This window comes from Euprymna scolopes, chromosome 26 (assembly GCF_053919585.1).
Source record: "Euprymna scolopes isolate OS-2025 chromosome 26, ASM5391958v1, whole genome shotgun sequence".
Lineage (NCBI taxonomy): Eukaryota > Metazoa > Mollusca > Cephalopoda > Sepiida > Sepiolidae > Euprymna > Euprymna scolopes.
In genome coordinates, this window is record NC_136507.1 from 61,332,527 (window position 1) to 61,356,223 (window position 23,697).

General features: G+C 34.1%; 1 protein-coding gene across 2 annotated transcripts in view; it reads left to right on the forward strand.

Annotated features, from left to right (window-relative positions):
- Positions 1 to 23,697, forward strand: part of LOC145248106 (potassium voltage-gated channel subfamily KQT member 1-like) — a 760,452-nt gene that overhangs the window by 731,262 nt on the left and 5,493 nt on the right. For both annotated transcript variants that reach the window (XM_080109897.1, XM_080109898.1), the window contains 2 exons: positions 6,832 to 6,907; positions 12,093 to 12,187. In XM_080109897.1, the coding sequence (XP_079966023.1) occupies positions 6,832 to 6,907; positions 12,093 to 12,187 (171 nt within the window). The remainder of the gene's footprint in view (positions 1 to 6,831; positions 6,908 to 12,092; positions 12,188 to 23,697) is intronic.

The window sequence follows — 23,697 nt, forward strand, 5'->3', positions numbered from 1 at the left end:
GAATATGGATACTTACATAGAGATGTCTGCATGTGAAATTTTTGTGACAGGGGGGTGCACAATCTCCAACCACACCTCTCCTGAGTCAATATTGTTAAATACCAGTGGCAAGTGGAAGGTATGTACAGAACAACGAGGTAAGTGGAGAGCACATACAGCGCCTCCCCTTGACTAGAGAAACAAAACTAGAATCGGACGATGAAGCCGTTATTTGCTTTAGACTTAACATGCAACATAACATTAGTTACTTCTATTTTTTCTATCACTCTCCCTTGACCCAGGACTGTACCCTAATAAACAAAGTCTCTGACAGCATAGATACAGCACTTTCCCTCAACTCTAGCGCACAAGTGTATGTATTTGGTGACTTCAATATCCACCACAGAAACTAGCTTGGATTTTCTACTTACACAGATGCAGCTGGTAGCACAACACATAGCTTCTCTATATCTTATTCCCTATCACAGATGGTTACGTTTCCAACCCGGTTCCCAGACAAACAAGAGCAACACGCATCACTTTTAGATCTGTTTCTGACCACAGTTCCCGATGATTGTGTTACGAATGCCTACAGCCCACTTGGGAACACTGATCATGCAGCGATAATGGTTGAAATCGCCCTAAACTCTAGTGCCAAAACTGAAGAGCCATTGCTCAAAACAACAAGATATTATAAAAAGGCTGACTGGGAAGCCATCAAGGATCTCATCAGAAATGCCCCATGGAGAAATATCTTTTCACTTCCTGCTGAACAGTGAGCAAATGAGACCACTGAATGGTTCAAAACGGCAATTGAAGCACATGTTCCCACACGGAAATTCTATAGCAAGCCCTACTCTCCCCAATGGTTTACTTCTACTTGTACAGCTGCCATTGCGCAAAGACAGTATGCGTAAAGCAGGTTTAACCGACGTAAGTCCAGTTAAAACAGACAGAAGTATACAGAAGCCAGAAGATACTATAAGAAGGAAATAGAGATAGAGATAGAATTTACTGAAATCACCAAAAAGATGCATCGAAGCACAGAAATTAGGAACCCGTGACTTCTGGAAAATCTACAACAGTGTAGTAAATAATGGGCCATCAGCAATTCCCCCACTATCCAACAATTATGAAGTTGTTTGCTTAGCAACCGAGAAGGCTAACATGCTTGCCAGTCGGTTTGCCTCCAACTCCACACTGGACCCTGCTAACCACCCCCTCCCAGATTTTCCTTTGCAGACAGATGCTAAACTAGACGATCTGAAAATCACCCTTTTCTCATGCTATCATTCAAAAGCATGTGGACCTGATTTCATCCGGCTGTGCTATTAAAAAAGTGCTCCACTAAAGTAGCTCTAGTTCTCTCCAAACTTTACAACAAATGCCTTAATGAATCTTGCTTTCCTGCCTGCTGGAAAACTGCTTCTGTGGTACCAGTTTTCAAGAATTCTGGCGAAAGAACTGACCCAGTAAATTATCGCCCCATTAGCCTCCTCCCACTTTTTGCCAAAATATTTGAGACCATAATTAACCAAGCTCTAGTCCATCACTTTTCAGATGCTAAACTTCTGATCAACCAACAATACGGATTTAGGCAAGCCCGTTCCACAGAAGACATCCTAACTGTAATCTCTGAACATATATACCATCCACTGGACAAAGCAGGGGAGGGTAGAGTGGTAGCTCTAGATATCTCTAAAGCTTTTGACAGGTATGGCATGAAGGTCTTCTTAGGAAAATCAGATCATACGGTATCACTGGAAGAATACTTAACATAATTAAATCCTTCTTAGATAAGAGAAAAATCCAGGTTGTCCTCGACGGTCATACATCTAAACAATATGATATAAATGCGGGAGTGCCTCAAGGGTCTATCCTTGGACCTCTATTCTTCCTAATATTCATAAATGACCTCCCTGACAAAATTGTCTATGAGATGAGTATATATGCTGATGACACCACGCTCTATAACAGACATGACAGGAAAACAAATCAACACATTTCTAAAGAAATGGCAGAAACACTAGAGGATGACCTCCAATCTGTAGTAAAATGGAGACAAAAATGGATGGTCACCTTCAATGCTGCCAAGATTAAACTTGTTTCCTTCAATAATTACAAGAAGCCTTCTCTACCACCAATAGCAATGGCCAAAGACTCTTTATCTGAAAATAAATCTCTTAAACTCCTCAGCCTAACGTTCACAGGAAACATGAGTTGGAACAATTATATTGAGAGCATTACCAGGACTGCTGCGAAGATGGTAGGTTCTCTCTACCATGCTAGAAAGTTACTAATGCCCGAAAGTATCCTGTGCCTCTATAAGATCACCATTCACCCATGTATGGAGTATTGTTGTCATATTTGGGCTGGTGCATCTGCTACTAGTTTCTCACTCCTAGACAAGGTTCAAAAGAGAGTTACCAACCTGATAGGTCCTAAACTGTCATTTAAGCTTCAGCCTCTGCCCCATCGACGACATGTTGAATCCCTCTGCCTGTTCTACAAGTACTTTAACAGTGAATGCTCTGACGAACTGCAAACACTTGTACCCCCTCAACGTTAATACCCTCGAGAAACCCGACGAGCAGCTAAATCCCACCCCTTTACAGTAGAGATCCCTAGATGTAAGAGAGCCTTCTACTCCAGTAGTTTCTTCCCCAGAACTGATAGACTTTGTAATTCCCTTCCGGGTTCCTGCTTCTCCAACTGTACTAACATGCAGAAGTTCAAGTGTAACGTGAACCGACATCTTGCTGCCCAATTCCCCACATAGTACCCCTGTAGATTATGTCATTGATAGTAGCCCCCTACATCAAAGTAGTAATGTGCCTTGTTTGGAGTGAAAATGTAATAAAAAATAATGCATGTACAATAATATAAAATAATATATATATATATATATATATATATATATATATATACAATAATATAAAATTAAATATATGTACAATAATATAAAATTAAATATATGTACAATAATATAAAATAAAATATATATACAACTAGCTGTACCCTGCCACGCGTTGCTGTGGCTAAATTTGGTGTAATGGAAAATTCTAATAAAAAGAGAAAATGCATGTTTCTTATATTCTTAGTACAGCAATACACTCTAAAAAAAAAAAGAAAAAAATGGTACTCTTGCAGAATTGGACCCTGATCCTCAGGATTACCGTCAATCATTGTTTGGGCTCGACCAACAATCAGTGGATATAGCTAACGTTGAAACGCTAAATGTTTTTTTTTTTTTTTGTTTTTTCTGTATACAAAAATGTGAGTTAGTAATTAATATTTGAGTGATGGGGGGGGGTACGATACACAGATTCGAAAAAGTTGTCCAAAAACAAATGAAAGCAAAGGTAAGGTAAGTTACATTTCTACCTAACTGGATAATTGTTTAGTGTTTTTATGTAAGGTAAAATGTTTAATCAGCTGGAAAAACAGAAATGGTTGCAGACTGTTGAATATGTTAAGTTTGGGAAATGAAGTTGAAAACTAAAAACTATACAATACAGTGTCAAAAACCCACTGAATATGTTACCATGACATAGGCTGACATAATCAGTGGGTTTCTGACAATATTTTGTATAGTTTTTTAGTTTTAACTCACTTTCTCAAACTGAACATAATCAACAGTGTCCGCCACCATTTGTATCTTTCAAATACACTGATAAACACTGTTTTTCGAGCTGACTAAACGTTACATTAAATGAAAAGGGTTTGTATTAACAGATACAAAGAAGTTGTCAAAAAATGAATATATAACAAATACATGTTATCAAAAGGCAAGAAAGGTAAATGTTCTACCTAACTGGATAAGATTGTAGTGTTTTTATGTAATGTATAATGTTTAATCAGCTCAAAAACATGCAGTGTTTATCGGTATATTTGAAAAATACAAATGGCGGCAGACTGTATCGAACACGTTAAGTTTGGGGAAATTTTGGGAAAATGTGTTTAAACTAAAAAACTATACAAAATACTGTTAGGAACTCACTCAATATATGTTACTGTGATGTAGCTGACATATAATCAGTGGTTTTAAATTTTGATCGATACAGGTAACGACTTTTAAGAGTCCCTTTTAGTGATTACCTGGTTTGAGGATATTATACAACTAAATGGCAAATCTGCCTCAAAAATCCGGTATTATTTTACTTTAAGGCCCGTCTCATGTTTGTATATAACGAAATATTTTATTGTAGATTTCAGTGTACTAAAAACGAATCTGCAAACCATTTCCGTCGCAAAAAGAAAGTTTTCATGATATGAAGAAATTACTTTTTCGAAAAGTGGGTGAACACTTTTCAATTTAAATTTAACTTAGAATGAGCACCCACTTTCTGGCCACCTAAGAGAGGGGCATTTTTCTGGGGGGGGGGCGACCCCCCGCCCCTCCAACCAGGTAATTTTAAAGGATTTTCCAAGGGTAGAAAGAAAGCCCCCACCCCAAAAATCGTGGCCACAAAGTGGGTGATCATTTTACGTTAAATTATTATGGAAAAGTGATTTTCACTTTTTTAAACTAACATTTCTTCATATCTTGGAAACTACTCGTTTGCTTTAATTATAAAGGTTATTTTCGTTTTCAGCGACCCCGAAAACCTATAGGAGTGGTAATTTTAAAGGAATTTTCGAGGGTGGAGTAATTCTTCATATTTACCTTCTTTTTTTTTTTCCAATAACATAAGAAATTAAGAATTAGACAAATTTATGGTGCTAATGCACTTACCGATCCGTACTATTTTTTAAATCGTATTTCCAAGTTTAATTAAAGTTTTTTTTTTTATTCAATTGTATTCTAAATAATGTTAATGCTTCTGTACTGTTCCTTGTTTGCTTAAGTTTAATTTTTGTTTATTAAATTGTTAGGTGAAAGTATAGAATAGTAACAAAACGTCCTCCCCATGTTAAGAATGGCTTTCTAAATAACGTTATTATTCTATTATTATATTATTATGGTACTTTCTCTGCATAAGTACCATGTTTTGTTTATTAAATTGTTAGGTGAAAGTACAGTACTCATGCAGAGAGTGATCCGTGTTGTAATAATAACGTTAATATTTAAAAAGCCATTCTTAACATGGGGAGGGGAGGGTGTATTTTAACCTTACAATTGAATAAAAAAAAACATAATAAAACTGTAATTAAACCTGGAAATATGATTTAAAAAATAGCGCGGACAAAAATAAACTGTACTTTACCAACCAATCTTATATCGAAAAACAAAAAAGAACTCAAAAAGCAAGCGACAAACTTTTTTTTTGGCTTTATATAATAAAGAAAAAATGTGTAAATTAAAAAATTTGGAAGATAAACAAATGAATTATGTTTTTTTTGTTTTTTTTTTTTTACTTATCGAGTTAACAGAAAATGAAATCTTTCGTCAATTCGTGGCCGTGAAATGAATTGAACCGGAAGTTCAGTTTTATCAACAGAACAGATTCGCAGTAACGGCTTACGAAAATATATTTATTTTATTTAATATTTTAATAATTCGCGAGGTAAATTTATTTTAATAACATAAAAACATACCTCGACTCTAAAGATGGGTTGGCTGAAAATTTCAAATAAATTGGTAACGTAGAAATATGGTTTTATTCACTTGTAACGATCCAAATTTACATTTTTATATATATAGATTAAGATAGAGACAGCATTAGAACGATTAAGATGTAAGATCTGCATTCCTTCTAGTTATGAAGGACGGTTTTCTATTTTATTTCTATCTTTAACCCATATTAATTTTCTTATCAAGTAAATGCGTACCTTTATTTTAATTTTTTCCAGATACATCTGCCTTACTTTTAATGCTAGGTTTATTTATGGTGTATTTTACATATATTAAAAACCCTTCCCAATACTTTGCTGATGAGGAAACTTTGTTTGTTAAAAATACTATATGTAAAAATTATTGTCCGTGGCTTAATGTCTACCACAATAAAAACATTGTTTTCCGAAACGATCGTACAAATTATTGATTTTGTTGTTGTTCCTTCTTGTGAAACGGATTTTTAATTTAATTCTAATTTGAATTTTAAATTATCAATCATATTACTGAATATTAAATTAGCTCTAGGATATTTACCTATCGAGCTTATTATATATCTAAATTACAACGAGCACTTTTTCTTTCCCTGTATTTTAATTAAATTAGTAATTTTACTATTACATTAAAATACACTCTGCTCTTTAGACTATTGTTCTAATCTCCTTTAAATATGTATGTATATATATATATGTATGTATATATATATGTATGTATATATATGTATGTATATATATGTATGTATATATATATGTATGTATGTATATATGTATGTATATATATATGTATGTATGTATATATATATATGTATGTATATATATGTATGTATGTATGTGTGTGTATATATATATATATATATATATATATATATATATATATATATATATATATATATATACATGACGTGCAAAAGTGTATATAACCCTGACACACTCTTATCTTGAACCCTCCTTGGGTGCATGCTACTATGTAGAGTTATAATATTTTTGTAAACTACAATTGTAATTAATTGCTAAACTTGTTTGTGAACTGTGTGAAAAAATCACAGTATACATTAAAGAAAAGCGTAATTTCTCTTTACACAGGATCACCTTTAACCCCTAATGCCTCCAACAATTCTTTTCCAACTCATGCCATGATTCGTCATGAAAATCTCCAACTCTTATGTCAATGTCCGTTGTATGAATCTTTTAAAACACAACATGGGCACAGAAAACATTGGCAGAATAATCAGTCAGTTATCCCGGTGGTAGGGGGACATATTAAATGTTTCGCTTTTTCTTCCCCCTTTTTTTTTCCAGATTAACAAACGAACACAAAACGATGATCCGCGTTATCCGGAAAATCAAATTTTTTGTGGCCAGAAGAAAATTTCAGGTAATTTTTTTTCTTTGTCTTTCTAACTTTTTTTTTTTGTTGTTGTTGTTGAAAAATTTTAACAGGAAATTGATATGACATTTCTGAATTTTTGAGATGAGGATTGGTTATTCGTATTATTTGGATTCATTGGATTAATGTTCTCATCTTGAATGTAGCTTTCATTCCCAAGCACCCGTGGTACAGTGGTTAGAGTACTTGGAAAAATCAATTATAAAAAAAAGATATTCTCCTGAAGGTTAAAAGTCCAATCCTCAGCGCGGGCGATCGAAAAATACAATTGCAAATTGCTTAGGAACTCTATCCGGTCATGGCTGACAGAACAAGAGCATGCTACTCCCGTGAAGTAAATAAAGGGTTCCCTTCGAAATTTCATCCAAATTCCTGAGTTCGACAGAAACATTCCCGAGTTTGATAAGATACACCTGAAGAAGGTCGAAGGTTACATCGACCGAAACATTGTGAAAATCACATGCAAGATGAGAACAGTAGTCCGATGAATCCAAATAATAGGAAAATTGATAATTTGAATAATCGGAACTAGTCAGGCGATTATTCTCTCGTTAGCTGTTATTTTCATAATGTTTCAACTAATGTAACATTCGACCTTCTTCAGATGCATCTGTCCAAACTCAGGGATATTTACATCAAAATAGGTGACCTCAAAGTTCACCACTTCACAAGTATATCTAATTTATTTATGATTAACTCCAACTTAATAACTTGCTTTGAGCCCAAAACAATAAATGCTAAGAGTTTTAATAAATTAACCTTTTTTTTCTTTTTTTTTTTTTTGCTCAGCATAATACACCTCCAAACACCCGGGCAACGCCGGGCACCCATGCTAGTATATCTATAAAAGTGAACGTGTCTGTGTGTCCGTGTGTCTGTCTGCCTGTCTGTGTGTCTGTGTACATTTCCCTATGCAATAACTCTGTCAATTTTTAGTCTACAGACTCGAAATTTGATATACAGGGTACTGAGATTTGGGAAAATCTATGTGATCGGTTTTCGGCCACAAATTTGGCTGTTAAGGGGTCAAAGTTCAACGATTTGACCTTTGAGAGCTCTACCAAACTCCTTTGACAATTTTGGATTTACACACTTGAAATTTTAGATATAGGTTCCTTGGACATGGATCTAACTTAATAACTTGATTTGAGCCCAAAGCAATAAATGTATAGGGGTCATAATAGGGGCCAAAGTTTTAAAAAAAATTGACCACTTCGGTTTCTACCAAATTACTCAGACAATTTCTGGTCTAAACATTTGAAATTTTTTATAAAGGGTATTCAGGGATAGGGCAAGCTTTTTAATCGGTTTGGGTTGAAAATTTGAGCTACCAATATATAAATGTATGTTATGTATGTATGTTTGCATGTCTGCCTAAAACTTTCAATGACGCGACGGATTTTTACAAGATCAGTATCGTTTTGAAGTTTGACCCTTCAGACGACAAATATCAAAATATTTGCTAAAACCATTAATATCTTCATCTTCAACTGGCCACTTTTCTACGGAGTCGCTTTTTTCGCCGATATTTTTGAAAGTCATATTCTCCTTTCGATTGTCTAGCCTTAATTAAAACCTACGTCACTTCCAGGTTGGCAGTGGTCGTAACAGTAAAGACGTCACGTTTTTTTCCCCCCGTTCTTTTCCTCCTTCACAGTACGTCCCCTTCCTACTACCAATTTTTTTTTTTTTTTTTTTGCTCAACATTCACCTCCAAACACCCGGCAACGCCAGGTTCTCAGGCTAGTCTATCTATAAAAGTGAAAATGTGTGCATGGGGGGGGGGGGCAAGGACAATTCTCAACCTATTTTTAATCTACGGACTTTAAATTTGGCATATAAGGCATTCAGGCATCTTTTTAGTAAGTTTTCATCTGGAAAAATGGGCTACCAATGGGTTCAAATTGAAAAAAAAAAACAGGCGTCATTGGATTTGTCAACTGTTTCACATGCATGGTCATGAAACATTACAGCTTATGTTAAGAAGTTTGTAAATACTTTTAAAAGAACGTGTCAAACTGGTCTAATGGTTATCGTACTGAACTCACTATCTTTAGGTTTTGGTTTCGATCTCAGTTTTTTTGTTGTTTTTTTTTACTAGCAAGAAGTGACTTGTTTAGAAAAAATATATAAAAAAAAATACTTGTGTCGAATTTCTTTCTTTTGTTTCTTTACAAGACTTTCATACACAACGTCGGGTCCATGTTAGCATATAACTACCACGTTACACAGTAAAGAAAAGCAGTAAACAGGAAAGGGATTCCTAAGTCTAGCAGTTCAATGGAAGAAAATGTTATAGCAGAAGTCTTTCCAGCATCTGGAGATCTCTACAGTGAAGGGGTGGGATTTTGCTGATTATCGGGTTAGTCGACGGTATTTACATCGAGGGGGCACAAGTGTTATGAGTTGTGTGAAATGGCACTAACCCTGTTTTGAGTTTAACCAGCTTCCTCTGAAGGAGGACGTTCCATGGGAGTATGAAATTCACAAATGATCCCCAGTTGCATGTATGTCCCCTGTTAGGGAAGATGACGGTGTTAGGTTTTTGCAACTCTTGCAGGGAGGTATCGAGATCCTCCTACATACAGCGCCTGGAATTCCCAAATTGGTCACTCATTTTAGTAATGGCCAGACTCAATGTTGCTTAACTTTGGTAATCTGACAGGAACCAGTGTGTCGACATGATTGTGCCGTATGTTATGAGTTTGTCAGAGCACATTCCATTAAATACTTTTAAAACAGGTACAGGGATGCAATATTGAGGTGATGGGACAGGGGTTGAAGCTTAGTTGATAGTGTGGGACCTATTAGATTTTGAAGAAAAAAAGGGACAAAAATCGTGTATGTTATTTAACAAATTTGACAAACTTTTACTTATGTTAGTAATAAAAAAAATGATACATGGAACAGTCAAAGGCGAATATACAGAAAGAGGATTTGTGAACATGTGTATTTGTGGAACTTATTTTTGGTGAAGAAGTGTTCTCTTAACAAGTGCCCATGCCTTGAGCCTTATGAAGCTTGTGTTGTAATGCAGCAACTGTTAACTGACGTCATCTATAATAGTAAAAATTAAAAAGAAGCAAGAGTCTTAAGCGGTGGGCTTTAAAAAACAAAATTTTTTTATATCATTTTGTTCAAACTGGGGATGGAGCATCCTACCAGGTGCCAGATATTCACCTGTTATCTCATACATTTCAAGCGAGAGATCTTTTTTAAGATTTTAATCATTCCTTTAAGTGCCATTCTTTGAATCTCTCTTGCACTTGGTTCACCAGGTATATTTGCTAGCAAGATTTTTAAATTCTTTTTCATGAGTCTGGTTGCTCCTATAATTACTGGAATCATGGAGATCTTCCTAAGATTCCAGTTTCTTTTCATGTCGGACATAAGACTTTGGTATTTCGTTAGTTTTCTCTTTTAGCTCTGTTTAACCCAGCATGATTGGGGACACTAACTTTTACTAAGGTTGCTTCTTTCTTCTTCTTGTCCCATACCACTATGTCGGATTTAATAGCTCCGTTTTCTAGATACGTAATTGTTCTTTTTTATTATTTTTCTTATCATTTTGTTCAAGCATCCTACTAGATGCCAAACATTCACCCGCTATCCTATCATTCGAGAGGTATTTTTAAGATTCTAACCATACCTTTTTGTGTTTATATGTGCTGTTTCACGTAACCCCTCAAACAAACAGTGATAGGATATACCTTTTTTACCGACCCACACCACCTTTAAAAAGACAAGGAAAGACAACCACATTGACCAATCTATGCATTGATGACTTAGAAATTCCAATACTGTCACACTTAAGTTGAAATATGATTTTTGTCTGTCTGTCGCACTTATTGTTCACTAAACGTGAACATTTAATGGACGCTTCTTGAAAATCAATCCGTTCTTTTTAATTCGTTAGGAAAATCTTGTAATATTATTCAGATGGCCATTAATGCCTCAAATGACCAACATACAAATATAAAATGGTTTACTACTGTAAGTGAACAATGTAATAGTTTCTTACAAGTTGGATGACTGACTCGTAATGCATATGGGAAACTGCCCGGTTGTACTCATACTACTGTCATACTTCGTGAGGCTAGCATTGTTGCTGTTGACATGCTAATTAAGATAGTTCAGCGTATATCTGTTTTGAGAAGAAGGGGGGCTATCCCCACTAAGCCATTCCCCCTCAGACATTCCTCTAAAAAGTTCAACTTACGTCTGAGAGAAAATAGAAATCATACTTGAAGATGAGTACAGAAAGTTGAAATGGGAGAAACAGCTTTTGAAAAAAGGAAATAACAACTATGTATTATATTAATCAAACCATTTTACTTTGGCAAGTAATAAAAATGATATACAACACAATAGAAGAATAGATAAGTGTAAAAAGTTGAAATAGGAGCAACAGCTTTTGAAGAAAAGGAACGACAACTATGTATATTAATTGAACAATTTTACTTTAGCAAGTAATAAAAAATGATATACCAAACAACAAATGGTAAATATACAGAAAGAGCGTTTGTAAACTCGTGCATTTGTTGAATCTTATGTGAAGAAATGGCCTGTTAGCTCACCAGTTACTAAGACTTTTTATGGGTTTTTTTTTTATAAAGTACTAATCTTCAAATGTTGCATGTAAAAATTTGAGCTGAATTTGATCATTAGTTTACAAATTACAGTTATTTAAGTGAAGCTGTTTTTGCAAATTTGTCAAGTAAAATTTGGCAATTAATAAGGAATAAAAAGTAAATTTATAGAAAGAGCGTTTACGTACGCCTTCGCATGAACTTATGTGAAGATGTGTTCTGTTAACATTTATGCATACTTCGACAACCTTTTAGAGCCTGTATCATAATGAAGTTAACTGTTAACTGCTGTTAACCATAATAATGAAAATAACAAAAAAAAAGCGGGAGTCCTAAATGTTTGAGTCTATCTAGGCTGACTATGTGACCCTTAAGATAGTAGTGATTAGGTTAATCTTTTGGTCAATCCATACGATCCTTTAAGAGACAAGGAAAGACCAGCACACTGACTAATCTATACATGTCTTATGAATTCGAATCGGTTGTAATTTAATATTTTCATTAGATTTTTTTTTTTAATCAGAGTTTTCATTCAACTTTCTAACTAGATGAATTTTATTGTTTTTAATTTTTCGTCTATACAGCAAGCTCGGAAACCATATGACGTCCGTGATGTAATTGAACAGTATTCTCAAGGGCATCTTAATATGATGGTCCGTATAAAAGAACTTCAAAGAAGGTAATTAAAACGTTCATTTTCTATTTCGTTTTCTTTCTAACTCTTCCATTCTTTGATGCTTTCCTTCGGACTCTAGTAAATTGGCTGAGGTGTCTCTTTTAATATTCTGGAATTCATCTTTCACCTTGATATTGGTTTCATCTGATCTTTATCAGAAGAAATATCATGTCTTCTCATTATTATAAATAATGTTGAATCTGAAGAACTTGCCCACCCCTCTCTATTTTTTGTCTTCTTTCAATTTTTTTCAGCGGATTATTACTGGATAGACACAGATTATCAAAAAAAAAAAATGAAAATAAAAATCAATATTTAAATATCTGTAGCTGATGCTCAGTTTCTAATGCAACGTTCTAGAAAATCGATCACTAATTTTAGAACCACTTGATGTTTTTTTGACCAAATTTCACAAATTTAGCCTTTTTTAAGCGGTTTAGCCTCTTTTCTAAACTTCGCTTTTTAAAATAATTTCTGAAAAAAAGGCTAAAACTCAATCAGCAAAATCGTTGCCAAGGTTGCTGAAAAAATGCTAGGATCCTTCTATCGGTCCAGTAGATATTTCACTGCTGATGCAATTCTCTACCTACTTAGGTTTGGGATATATATATATATATATATATATATATATATATATATATATATATATATATATATATATATATATACATCGGCAACATTTTTTCTCTATAGCATATGCAAAATAAAAAAAAAATAAATAAAAAACTTTATAAATTGTTCAAAACCAGTCAGATTAATTTATCCCTAAGCATGAATCCTAAAGAATTGGAAACTACTCGGACTTATGATACGAGGGGCGTGCAATAAGTAATGCCCCTGACCCACTTCCCATAGCAGTAGAGCAACGAAACTTGGCACAGTTATTAGTCTTTCTTTACATAGGAACCACCCAGAGTTATGCATTTCTCTCATCGTTTGATGCAGCTCTGGAGACCGTTTTGTAGAACACCCAGGCTGGTCCGCCAACCATCACGTGACTTCAGAAATCAAGGCTGCATCATCTGGGAAACACTTTCTTTTCAAAAACAACTTCATGGCTGGGAAGATGTGAAAGTCAAAGGGTGCAAGGTCAGGAGAGTAGGGAGGATGGTGTATAATTTCATAACCACATGCCCATGCTTCTGATTTGGTGACATGCGAGTTGTGGACCGGAGTGTTGCCCTGCAGGAGTAGGGTACCTTTGCTGATCTTGCCCCACCTCTTAATTTTGTAGCTTCCCTTAATTTCCTCAAAAGTGAAGCATAATAGGCTCCTGTAATTGTGGTACCCTTTGCCAGGAAATCTGTCATCACTACTCCGTCCTGGTCCCAGAAGACTGTGGAGCATAACCTTGCCAGCGGAGGGCTTCACCCTTGCCTTCTTTGGAGGTGGTGAGTCCAAGTGCTTCCACTGCATTGACTGGGCTTTGGTCTCTGGATTATAGTGATGGATCCAGGTTTCATCCTGTATAATCAGTCTTTTGAAAAACTTTGACTCATCTTCTTGGCACATCTCCAAATTCATCCTCGAGCACGCGATGTGTTCTTGCTTCTGTAATAGTGTGAGCAACCTGGGAATCCATCTGGCAGACACCTTATGCATATGCAAATGGTTATGAATGATAGTTTCCACAGTCCTTGTACTAATCTTGACATCTTGGGCTATTTGGTGAATAGTAATGCGCCGATCTTCCAAAATAGCAGCCTCAACTTGACATACAGATGCCTCATCAATGGCAGAAGGGGGTGGGGGCGACCATGTCTGGGAGCTGTTTCCACAGACTTCTGGCCATGTTTGAATTCACGATGCCAGCGTTTTACAAGGTCATATGATGAGGCATTATCACCATAAGTTTCTTTCATTTCATCAAAAGTCTCCTGTGGTGTGCATCCTTTCAAATACAAAAACCGGATCACTGCTCGACATTCAACAGGCTCCATTTCACACCTGACTCAGTTCAAACACCTGTAAAACATAAACCACAATTAGTTCAGAGCTGTAATTTGCCACATAACCCATAGAGATATAAATCATTGCACATGCAAAATTTCAGCTAGATCAGACAACTGGAAATGGGTCAGGGGCATTACTTATTGCATGCCCCTCGTAAATATGGTGATTACATCAGCCAGTTTCCGCCAGAAGTGAAGACTGTTATTCGGAAGTTGGAAAGGATGGAAAATAGAAATAATTGACAAAAAACGCCTAGTTTATTTAATGAAATATGCCATATATATATATATATATATATATATGGCATATTTCATTGCACATATATATATATATATATATATATTTATATATATATATATATATATATGATTAGTTTTTTTGGAAAAAGAATTCCAGCAGAGTGCTCAATTAAAAGGAAAATCCAAATTTTAAGAGCGTACTTATATTTTGTGTACAGAAAGTTGTTAGTTGAGACAGGTCATTGGTACCGTCGGTTTCAAGCCCGATAATAAGGCCCGTTTAAGGTATCCTTATCGAGCTCTCTTCAGCCAATATTCGTCTATCTTATAACCGGAAGTGTGAAGTATATATACCTCGCGAGTCCACGTTCAAATCTCGTTTTGTTTAATCCCCCCCTTTTTTTTTTTTTTTTTTTTTTTTTTTTTTTTTTTTATCTATCTATATATATATATATATCTATATATATATATATATATATATATATATATATATCGGGTAATGTAATACCTAATTTTCAACTTTGAATTATTTAAATTTAAGATCTAATTTCGAAAAAATGTTTTTTTTAATATATGAATCGATTTTAATTTGAACCCCATTTAATTTTAAAATCTCTTTCCTTATGTATAAAAACTTCAAAATCTGTATTGGTATCGGTTAAAAACTTAAAAATTCGTTTAATTATATCGAACATTTAAAAATTTCCAAAAATACGTTTAAAGTTTTAAAAAATATATTTTTAATTATATCGAATCACGTTTAAAAATTTCGAAATACGTTTAAAAATTATTTTTTAAAAACCCAAATCTTTCAAGGTTTGGGGAAGTGAGTATTTATCTATCCTAAGTGATTTCCCTAGTTTATTAACATTATTATATTTTTCTATAGTTTTAAATTCGAAATAGATTATAAATTACATTTATAAAATATAATATATATATATATATGACATTAATTAAAAATCTATAATATAATTGCGATTAAAATCCAAGTTTACCGACTAATTATTTATGTATTTACAATTTTTTTTCCTTATATATATATATATATATATAAAAACAACATCTAAGTGTTGTTCTTTTCATTGATCCAATTTATTAGGAGACCCTTCCTTCTATGTATGCAACTTTTCAAAGCTTCACTCCTCACATTTAAACATTTTATTTTTGGGTCATGAATGGACCGGAGGATGAATGGACCGGAGGATATAATTAAAAATATATTTTTTAAAACTTTAAACGTATTTTTGGAAATTTTTAAATGTTCGATATAATTAAACGAATTTTTAAGTTTTTAACCGATACCAATACAGATTTTGAAGTTTTTATACATAAGGAAAGAGATTTTAAAATTAAATGGGGTTCAAATTAAAATCGATTCATATATTAAAAAAAACATTTTTTCGAAATTAGATCTTAAATTTAAATAATTCAAAGTTGAAAATTAGGTATTACATTACCCGATATATATATATATATATATATATATATAGATATATATATATATATAGATAGATAAAAAAAAAAAAAAAAAAAAAGGGGGGGGATTAAACAAAACGAGATTTGAACGTGGACTCGCGAGGTATATATACTTCACACTTCCGGTTATAAGATAGACGAATATTGGCTGAAGAGAGCTCGATAAGGATACCTTAAACGGGCCTTATTATCGGGCTTGAAACCGACGGTACCAATGACCTGTCTCAACTAACAACTTTCTGTACACAAAATATATATATATATATATATATATATATATATATATATATATATATATATATATATATATATGCAAAAAAAATTGGATCTGTTATAATAAATACAAAATCTACATGAATTAAAATATATTTAAGTGCATTTTACGACTGGCAAGGTCGGGCACTCTATGTTAATTACTAAATAAATAAATACATTTGTTTTATTTATTTAAAGAATTTTCAACCTATAATGACAATTATTTTTTAATGAAGAAGAACGAATTCATTTATTATTTCAAAAAGGAATATTATTAACAGTTAATTACACGGTTGATACAGAAAGTACCGTGGAATTTCCATGGGGATCTGCTGTTGATTCAAATTACCATTATTAGCACCATTATTACTTTTTTTCTGACACCTTGGGAGTAATCTCATTATAGTTGTATTTTGTTCGCATAGTTTCTCCACGATGAGCCAAGTTAGTCTCACATGTGGATTGATTGCAGTCATTAAAGACAGTGTTGAGCGGTATTTTCCCAGGTGGCAGGCCCGATATTACAAGGTCTGTAGTTTATTTACAGATATTTTCGTATCAAAATAACTGAGAGAATATACTGAAAAAGGAGCGCACACACACACACACACACACACGGACACATACACACACACACACACATGGACACACACATATATATAAATGACTAAAGTCCAAATTTCAAGATGCTGACCATCTTATTGTTTAAGTACGTTGACATGCACAATTCTTGACAGCACCTGTTTCGTAGTGCAGAATCATTCATCGAATTACTAGCAGGACCTTCGGAAACATCATAGCAGACTCTTTCATATGTAATATATTTATGTTGGCATTCTGTGGATGTTCAGCGTAAATAGAGATGCCCTGATATTATTGTACCTATTTACTATGCCTCCCCACGGAACACAGTTAGACACCAGGGTCGTTTTTTAACGTGGAGAAAAGGTACAAAAATAAAAATTGTCTCAGTCGTGAAGGATTTCTCCTCCACCGAAAGAGAACAAGAAATAGAAGTGCAGCATCTGAAGAACAGATACTACACTTTGATCTTGACCAGCCCTGATATTATTGTAACTCTTTTTTTAAATTAAAATACCAGATAATGAAACAAACTTATATATATATATATATATATATATATGTTTGTTTTATTATCTGCTATTTTTTTTTACTTGGAGTCACCACTTATCAAAGCCTGAAGGCCACTCAAGGATAAGGGAATGTAAGGTGGTAGTGTAGCAATTGTTAATGGTGTAAATTGGGTAGAATTTGGTTATTTATGGAGATGGCTCAACAAGAACTTGTTTACATTGGATTTGAAGGCTACCAACAGGCCAATAGAAAATTTCAGAGGTGGACAGTCCAAAAAGTTGGATAAATGGGTGCCGCATGAATTGAACAAGAATAAAAAAAATCGTCTTTTGAGGTGACTTCTACACTCCTTCTGCGCAACAAAAATAATCCATTTCTCTAGTGGATTGTGACGTGTGATGAGAACCGGCGACATTTGGCACTGTGGTTGAATGCCAGAGAAGCTCCGCAACACTTCCCGAAGCCGAAATTGGGCCAAAAAAAGGTTATGGTGACTGTTTGGTGGTCTGCAGCTGGTCTCCTCCATCACAGCTTCTTGAATCTGAGCAAAACGATTACGGGAAAGAAGTACTGCCGGCAAATTGATGAAATGCACCAGAAGCTCAAACATATGTGCCCAAGATTGGTCAATATGAAGGGACCAATTCTCCTCCATAACAACGTTCGCCCACATGTTGCTCAACTGACCCTGCGGAAGTTGAACGAATTGAGCTACAAGACTCTGCCTCATCCATCATATTCACAGAACCTCTTGCACACCAATTATCACTTTTTCAAGCATCTCAATAATTTCCTGCACAAAAAATGCTTCAAAAGCCGAGATGATGCCGAATCGGCCTTCAATGACTTCATCGCTTTCAGAACTCTGGATTTCTATGCTAATGGGATAAATAAACTTGTTTCTCGTTGGCAAAAATGTGTTGATTCTAATGGTTCTTATTTCGATTAATAAAGTTTATTATAAAAGGAGTTATGATCTTTTGATGTTGATGATCAAAAAACGACATTATTTTTGCACCAACCTAATAGAACCCTTGCCTCTGGCATGATTATGGGTATATTATATCACCTCCGTGCAATAACAGGAAGAAGAAAGTGCGTTCTTCTTCTTCTTCTTCTTCTTCTTCTTCTTCTATTCATTTCTTCTATTCACTTTTCTTTTGTTCAGGAGTGAAACGTTTTCAGATATTATGCAAACTCACTCTCCAGTTCTTATGGTTCAGCGGATCAACAATCTCCAAATTCCACTTTGTAAGGACCTTTTCAATCACTTACTTCCAAGTTTTTCTTGGCCGGCCAATCTTCCTGGGATTTAAGACAGTCAAACTCCTGCAGGTTTATCCAGGAGAATAGACCTGCCTTTAATTATACAAAGATATGAGTAAGGGGAGCAGCTCTTGTACCTGAAATCATGTGACAAGAAGTAGAGAGAGAGATGCAGCCATTACAAAATGCAAGAAAAACGAAAATATGTTTTCTTTTTTTTCTGTAAATTTTATTTTAATGAGTGAAATTTACTCAGGACAAAAAGAATAAAATAAAATACCCCTGCTATACATCTCGTCTTAGAATTTTGAAGAGGGCAACATCCAAAATATTGTAAATATAGCTGTAACATTGCATGGAAGATATTCTATCCTCAGCAGATTGTCTGTCATTTTCTCTTGCCGACAGAAACAGCTGTTCGTCTCTCTGAAATATATAAATAATTGACTCATTGGATAGTGATGTCTAGTTGTTAAGACTGTCATAGTGGTGATCTGGCAAACGAAGTTTCTGTGTGTTTTTAACTCTACTTTTTAACTTCTAATAGAAGTATCTATTTTTCTGGATAATGTAATTGTCGATCTTGTTTTTGTTTTGTTTTTACCGATATAAGCAATTTCTGCTTTTGAAACTCGTCTGAAGTAAACGGTATTACTTAATCAGAAGACCCCCAACTGTTGGTCAAAACATTTAAATATCCGGAAACTGATTTTTTTTTTTTTTAAATAAATATGTTTATTTACAGAAAATATTTTGTTATAAAGATGTTTATTTACAGAAAATATTCACAGAAATAATTAATACTGAAAATAAAATATGTTTAAAATATAATAAATTCAAGTTAAATAAAGGGAAAAGAAATTAGATGAATGTTTACTTAACATAGTTTAACAAAAAATACGAATTTTTCACATAAAATAAATAAAATAAAATAAACGTAATGAAAAGAAAATATGCATTTGTCCAAATATAATAAAACTACACAATAAATATGAATTGTAATAAATGAAGTAAATGAATGTAATCTTAGTGGCGTTTTCATATTAAGTAACACGAATTACTTCCGACCGTTTTCAAAACCATAAGTCGTTTAGATCAGTAAATACGCAGGATTGCTTACGTAACATTTTAATACTATTCTTACACACTCCATCCAATATTATTATATAACAGCTACAATTCTGTAAAAGCTTCATCCGAATATAATTGAATTACATAATAAATACGAATCCAGTCGGGAAGGATCGTAATAGGTTTCGTAAAGAAGCCTAATATATCAGGGCTTTCAAATTAAATAACACTGTTTACTTCCGACGAGTTTCAAAACGGGAAATCGCTTAGATCGGTAAATACACAGGATTGCCATTTAATGTTATGATATACTAACAGTTCAGCTTTGCTCGGGCCGCATGTACTGTTCATAACTTTATGTGTATATATATATATATATATATATATATATATATATATATATATATATATGTGTGTACATATACAGTGATGATCATATTTATTGGCACGGTAAAATAAAAGTTAAATTTTGTCTAATAAATTCTAAAAAAGGGATTAAATTAAAGAAAATAACAAAGTATATTATGTATTTTTAACTGGCCTTTCCGATGCAGCAATCGGATTTTAGAAAAAATAAATAACAAAGGAACAACAAACATAATTGCAAAAAACCCTTGTTCAAAATTATTGGCACGGCTTTGTTTTTCTTTTAGTATCAGTATAATATCAATCAATTTCCGGTTTACGTGCTTTCTGAACTTTTTTATAGCCATATTATGCTTGTTTAACGCTAATTCAGTGAATAATTTTTTTCAGATAATTTTTAGATAGCGATTTATTTAAACTATTATAAGTGACTAAATTATAATTTTCAATCGCCATGGTTAAAACTAAGGAACACAGCGAAGACGTCAGGAAGCTTGTTGTAGCATGCCATACCAATGGGGAGGGCTATGATAAGATTTCAAAGAAGCTAAACCTTCCCAAATCCACTGTTAGAGCCATAATAAACAAGTTCAAATCGCAAGGCCACGTTATGAGTTTAGAGGGTAGAGGGAGAAAAAGGATTCTTTCCCCAAGAGATGGACGGAAAATTGTTCGACAAGTAAAACAAAACCCAAGAATCTCTGTTGGGGAGATTGTTGATGAACAGAGCACCTCTGGAGTGAATGTATCTCGACATACAGTTGGTAGAGTTTTGAAGAGAGCTGGTTTAAAAGCATGTCGTCCGAGAAAGACTCCCTTATTGAAGCCTATGCACCTGAAAGCAAGGCTAGCCTTTGCAAAACGTCATATTGATAAAGATGTTGCATTCTGGAAACGTGTTCTATGGACTGACGAAACGAAAATAGAGTTATTTGGCCATAATAAAGTGTCTTATATTTACAGAAAATCTGGCGAAGCTTTCCTGCCTAAGAACACCATACCCACAGTGAAGCACGGTGGAGGCAGTTTGATGTTTTGGGGATCCTTTGCTGCCTCTGGACCAGGGCGACTTGTTAAGGTCACAGGTAGCATAAAAAAGGAAGATTATGTTAAAATATTGGATGAAAACCTGAAAGACTCTGCTAAAGAGCTCTCACTTGGTCGTCGTTGGTGGTTCATGCAAGATAATGACCCAAAGCATTCGGCTAAACTGACTAAGAAATGGCTTGAGGACAATCATATTAATGTTTTGGAGTGGCCATCACAAAGCCCAGACCTTAATCCAATTGAAAATTTATGGAGAACATTAAAATTGAGGGTAATGCAAAGGAAGCCTAAGAATCTTATTCAATTGGAGGATTATTGTCAGGAAGAGTGGGCTAAAATTACTACTGAAGAGTGCAACAACTTGGTTGTAAACTATGAAAAGCGACTGAGGAAGGTAATCAAGGCCAAAGGCTATACAATTGATTATTAAATAAATCGTGCCAATAATTTTGAACAAGGGTTTTTTGCAATTATGTTTGTTGTTCCTTTGTTATTTATTTTTTCTAAAATCCGATTGCTGCATCGGAAAGGCCAGTTAAAAATACATAATATACTTTGTTATTTTCTTTAATTTAATCCCTTTTTTAGAATTTATTAGACAAAATTTAACTTTTATTTTACCGTGCCAATAAATATGATCATCACTGTATATATATATATATATATATATATATATATATATATATATATATATATATATTAAAAAGTTTGACTCATGTCCAGGTAACCTACATCACATTTCAAGTGTTTAGGCCCAAAATTGGCGGAGGAGTTTGGTAGAGTCTCCAAAGGTAAAATCGTTGAACTTTGACCCTTTGACAGCCAAATTTCTGACCGAAAACCGATTAAAAATGATTTTTCCAAATCTCAGTACCCCTTATGTCAAATCTCGAGTCCATAGATTGAAAATTGACAGAGTAGTTTGGTAAGGAATGTACACACACACACACACACACACACGCACACACAATTTCACTTTTATAGATATATAGATTTTTAATACTATTCTTATACACTCCATGCAATATTATTACATAAAAACACAGAAGACAAGAGAATAAAACAGTCAAAACTGTATATAACAACCACAATGAGAATAGCTGTTCTAATCATAAAAATCATCATAAAAAAGTACTGTGTATAAAGAGGAATTCGAAAATTGAGAACAAAATTTCAGAATTCTGTTCTATACGGGTAAAGGAGTCTCTGTTGCATTACATCATTACTAGTCAAGTCTCTTTTATGTTCATTTCTTCCTCTTCATAGTCTTTTGTTTTTAGCTAATCATATTTATTTACTTGTATTTGGTCTGTTGTATTCCATTACCTGAATTAAGAAGGACTAACAATGACAGGATGCCGATTGTGATTCCCATATCAAAGAGCCACAGTTTCTTTTCATATTTATTGGCTATAATGTTTTTCATAGTTTTCTTGGTGTATGTGGCGATAACAGGCGCAGGCTTATTTTACTTATAACCTTGTTAGTCTGTATTTTTGAGATGAGGTGTTTTCATTTATTGAGATTGTCGGACTGACTTCCTCATCTTGGTTGTTAGCGTCACAACGTTTCGGCCGTTTTGCCCTCCAGCCTTCATCAGGTGTTTTGTATCGAACTGCGGAACCGTTTGTTAGGAGTCTCAAACCCAACCCTTTATTATTATTACGGGGGTACCGTGTTCGGACTCCAGCTAGGCTCTGGGACATAGTTGCTGATTCTCTGTTTTGAATGTTACTTTTTACTGCCTTCGTTCAGGATTGAACTCAGCACCTTTGGGTAACTGTAAACTTTTATACAACGTCTAGGACCACTCGGCCATATGTCACTAGGACAATTCTTAGTTGTTTTTTTTTTTTTTTGTTAATGTTAAACCTATGTTGTTATTCAAGGTTTTCTCTATATATTAGAGGTGTCCAAATTGCATTCAGCTCTACGCTTGGTTTGCTCAGTAGGTTGTTATGTCCGAGCATGTGAGCTGTTTCTTTAAGTTTTCTCACTTTCCAGTGGGTCTGTTTATTATTTTTACTTCATCCCATAGGGCGCGATGGTCCCCCCTATTTATCAAAGTCATCAAAGATATTTGTGCCATTGATCTATAACATGATAATTAAGCATTTCCTGTCCTATCTTTGCAATGTTGCATAACTATGCCTGCTTTACAAGCACTTTAATGTAATGTGCTCAGATGAACTCATAGTACTTGTGCCCCCTCGACATACATACCCTCAACTAACCCGACAAGCAGAAAAATTCCACCCCATCACTGTTGAGGTCTTTAGGTGTCAGAAAACCTTCTATACTAATAGTTTCTTCCTTCAGACTGCTAGATTTTTCCTGCTTCCCTGACTGTACTAACACGCAGAAATTTAAATGTAATGCAAATATCTCGGTGTTAAACTCCCCACATAGTCGCCTGTAAACATGATCACAAATATTAGCCTCTTTTGCCCAAGTTGCAATATGCCTTCTTTGGAGTGAATAAAAAAAAATAAACATATGGAACATAATTACAAAGTTATGCCATCCATTTTCTTAAAAACATTCTGTATAACAACCCGGTTGAGCATAACTATCCAAGTCATTTAATTAACAATAGTATTTCATATCAGAAGGCCGGAGAATGCGACAGCCGAAAATGTGTTTATAATAACCATAATCAGAATGTCTAAATCATGTAAATGACAGCAACATTTGAGAAATGTTGTCTAAAATAATCGTTTGTGTCATTCTTATAGTTTTGCC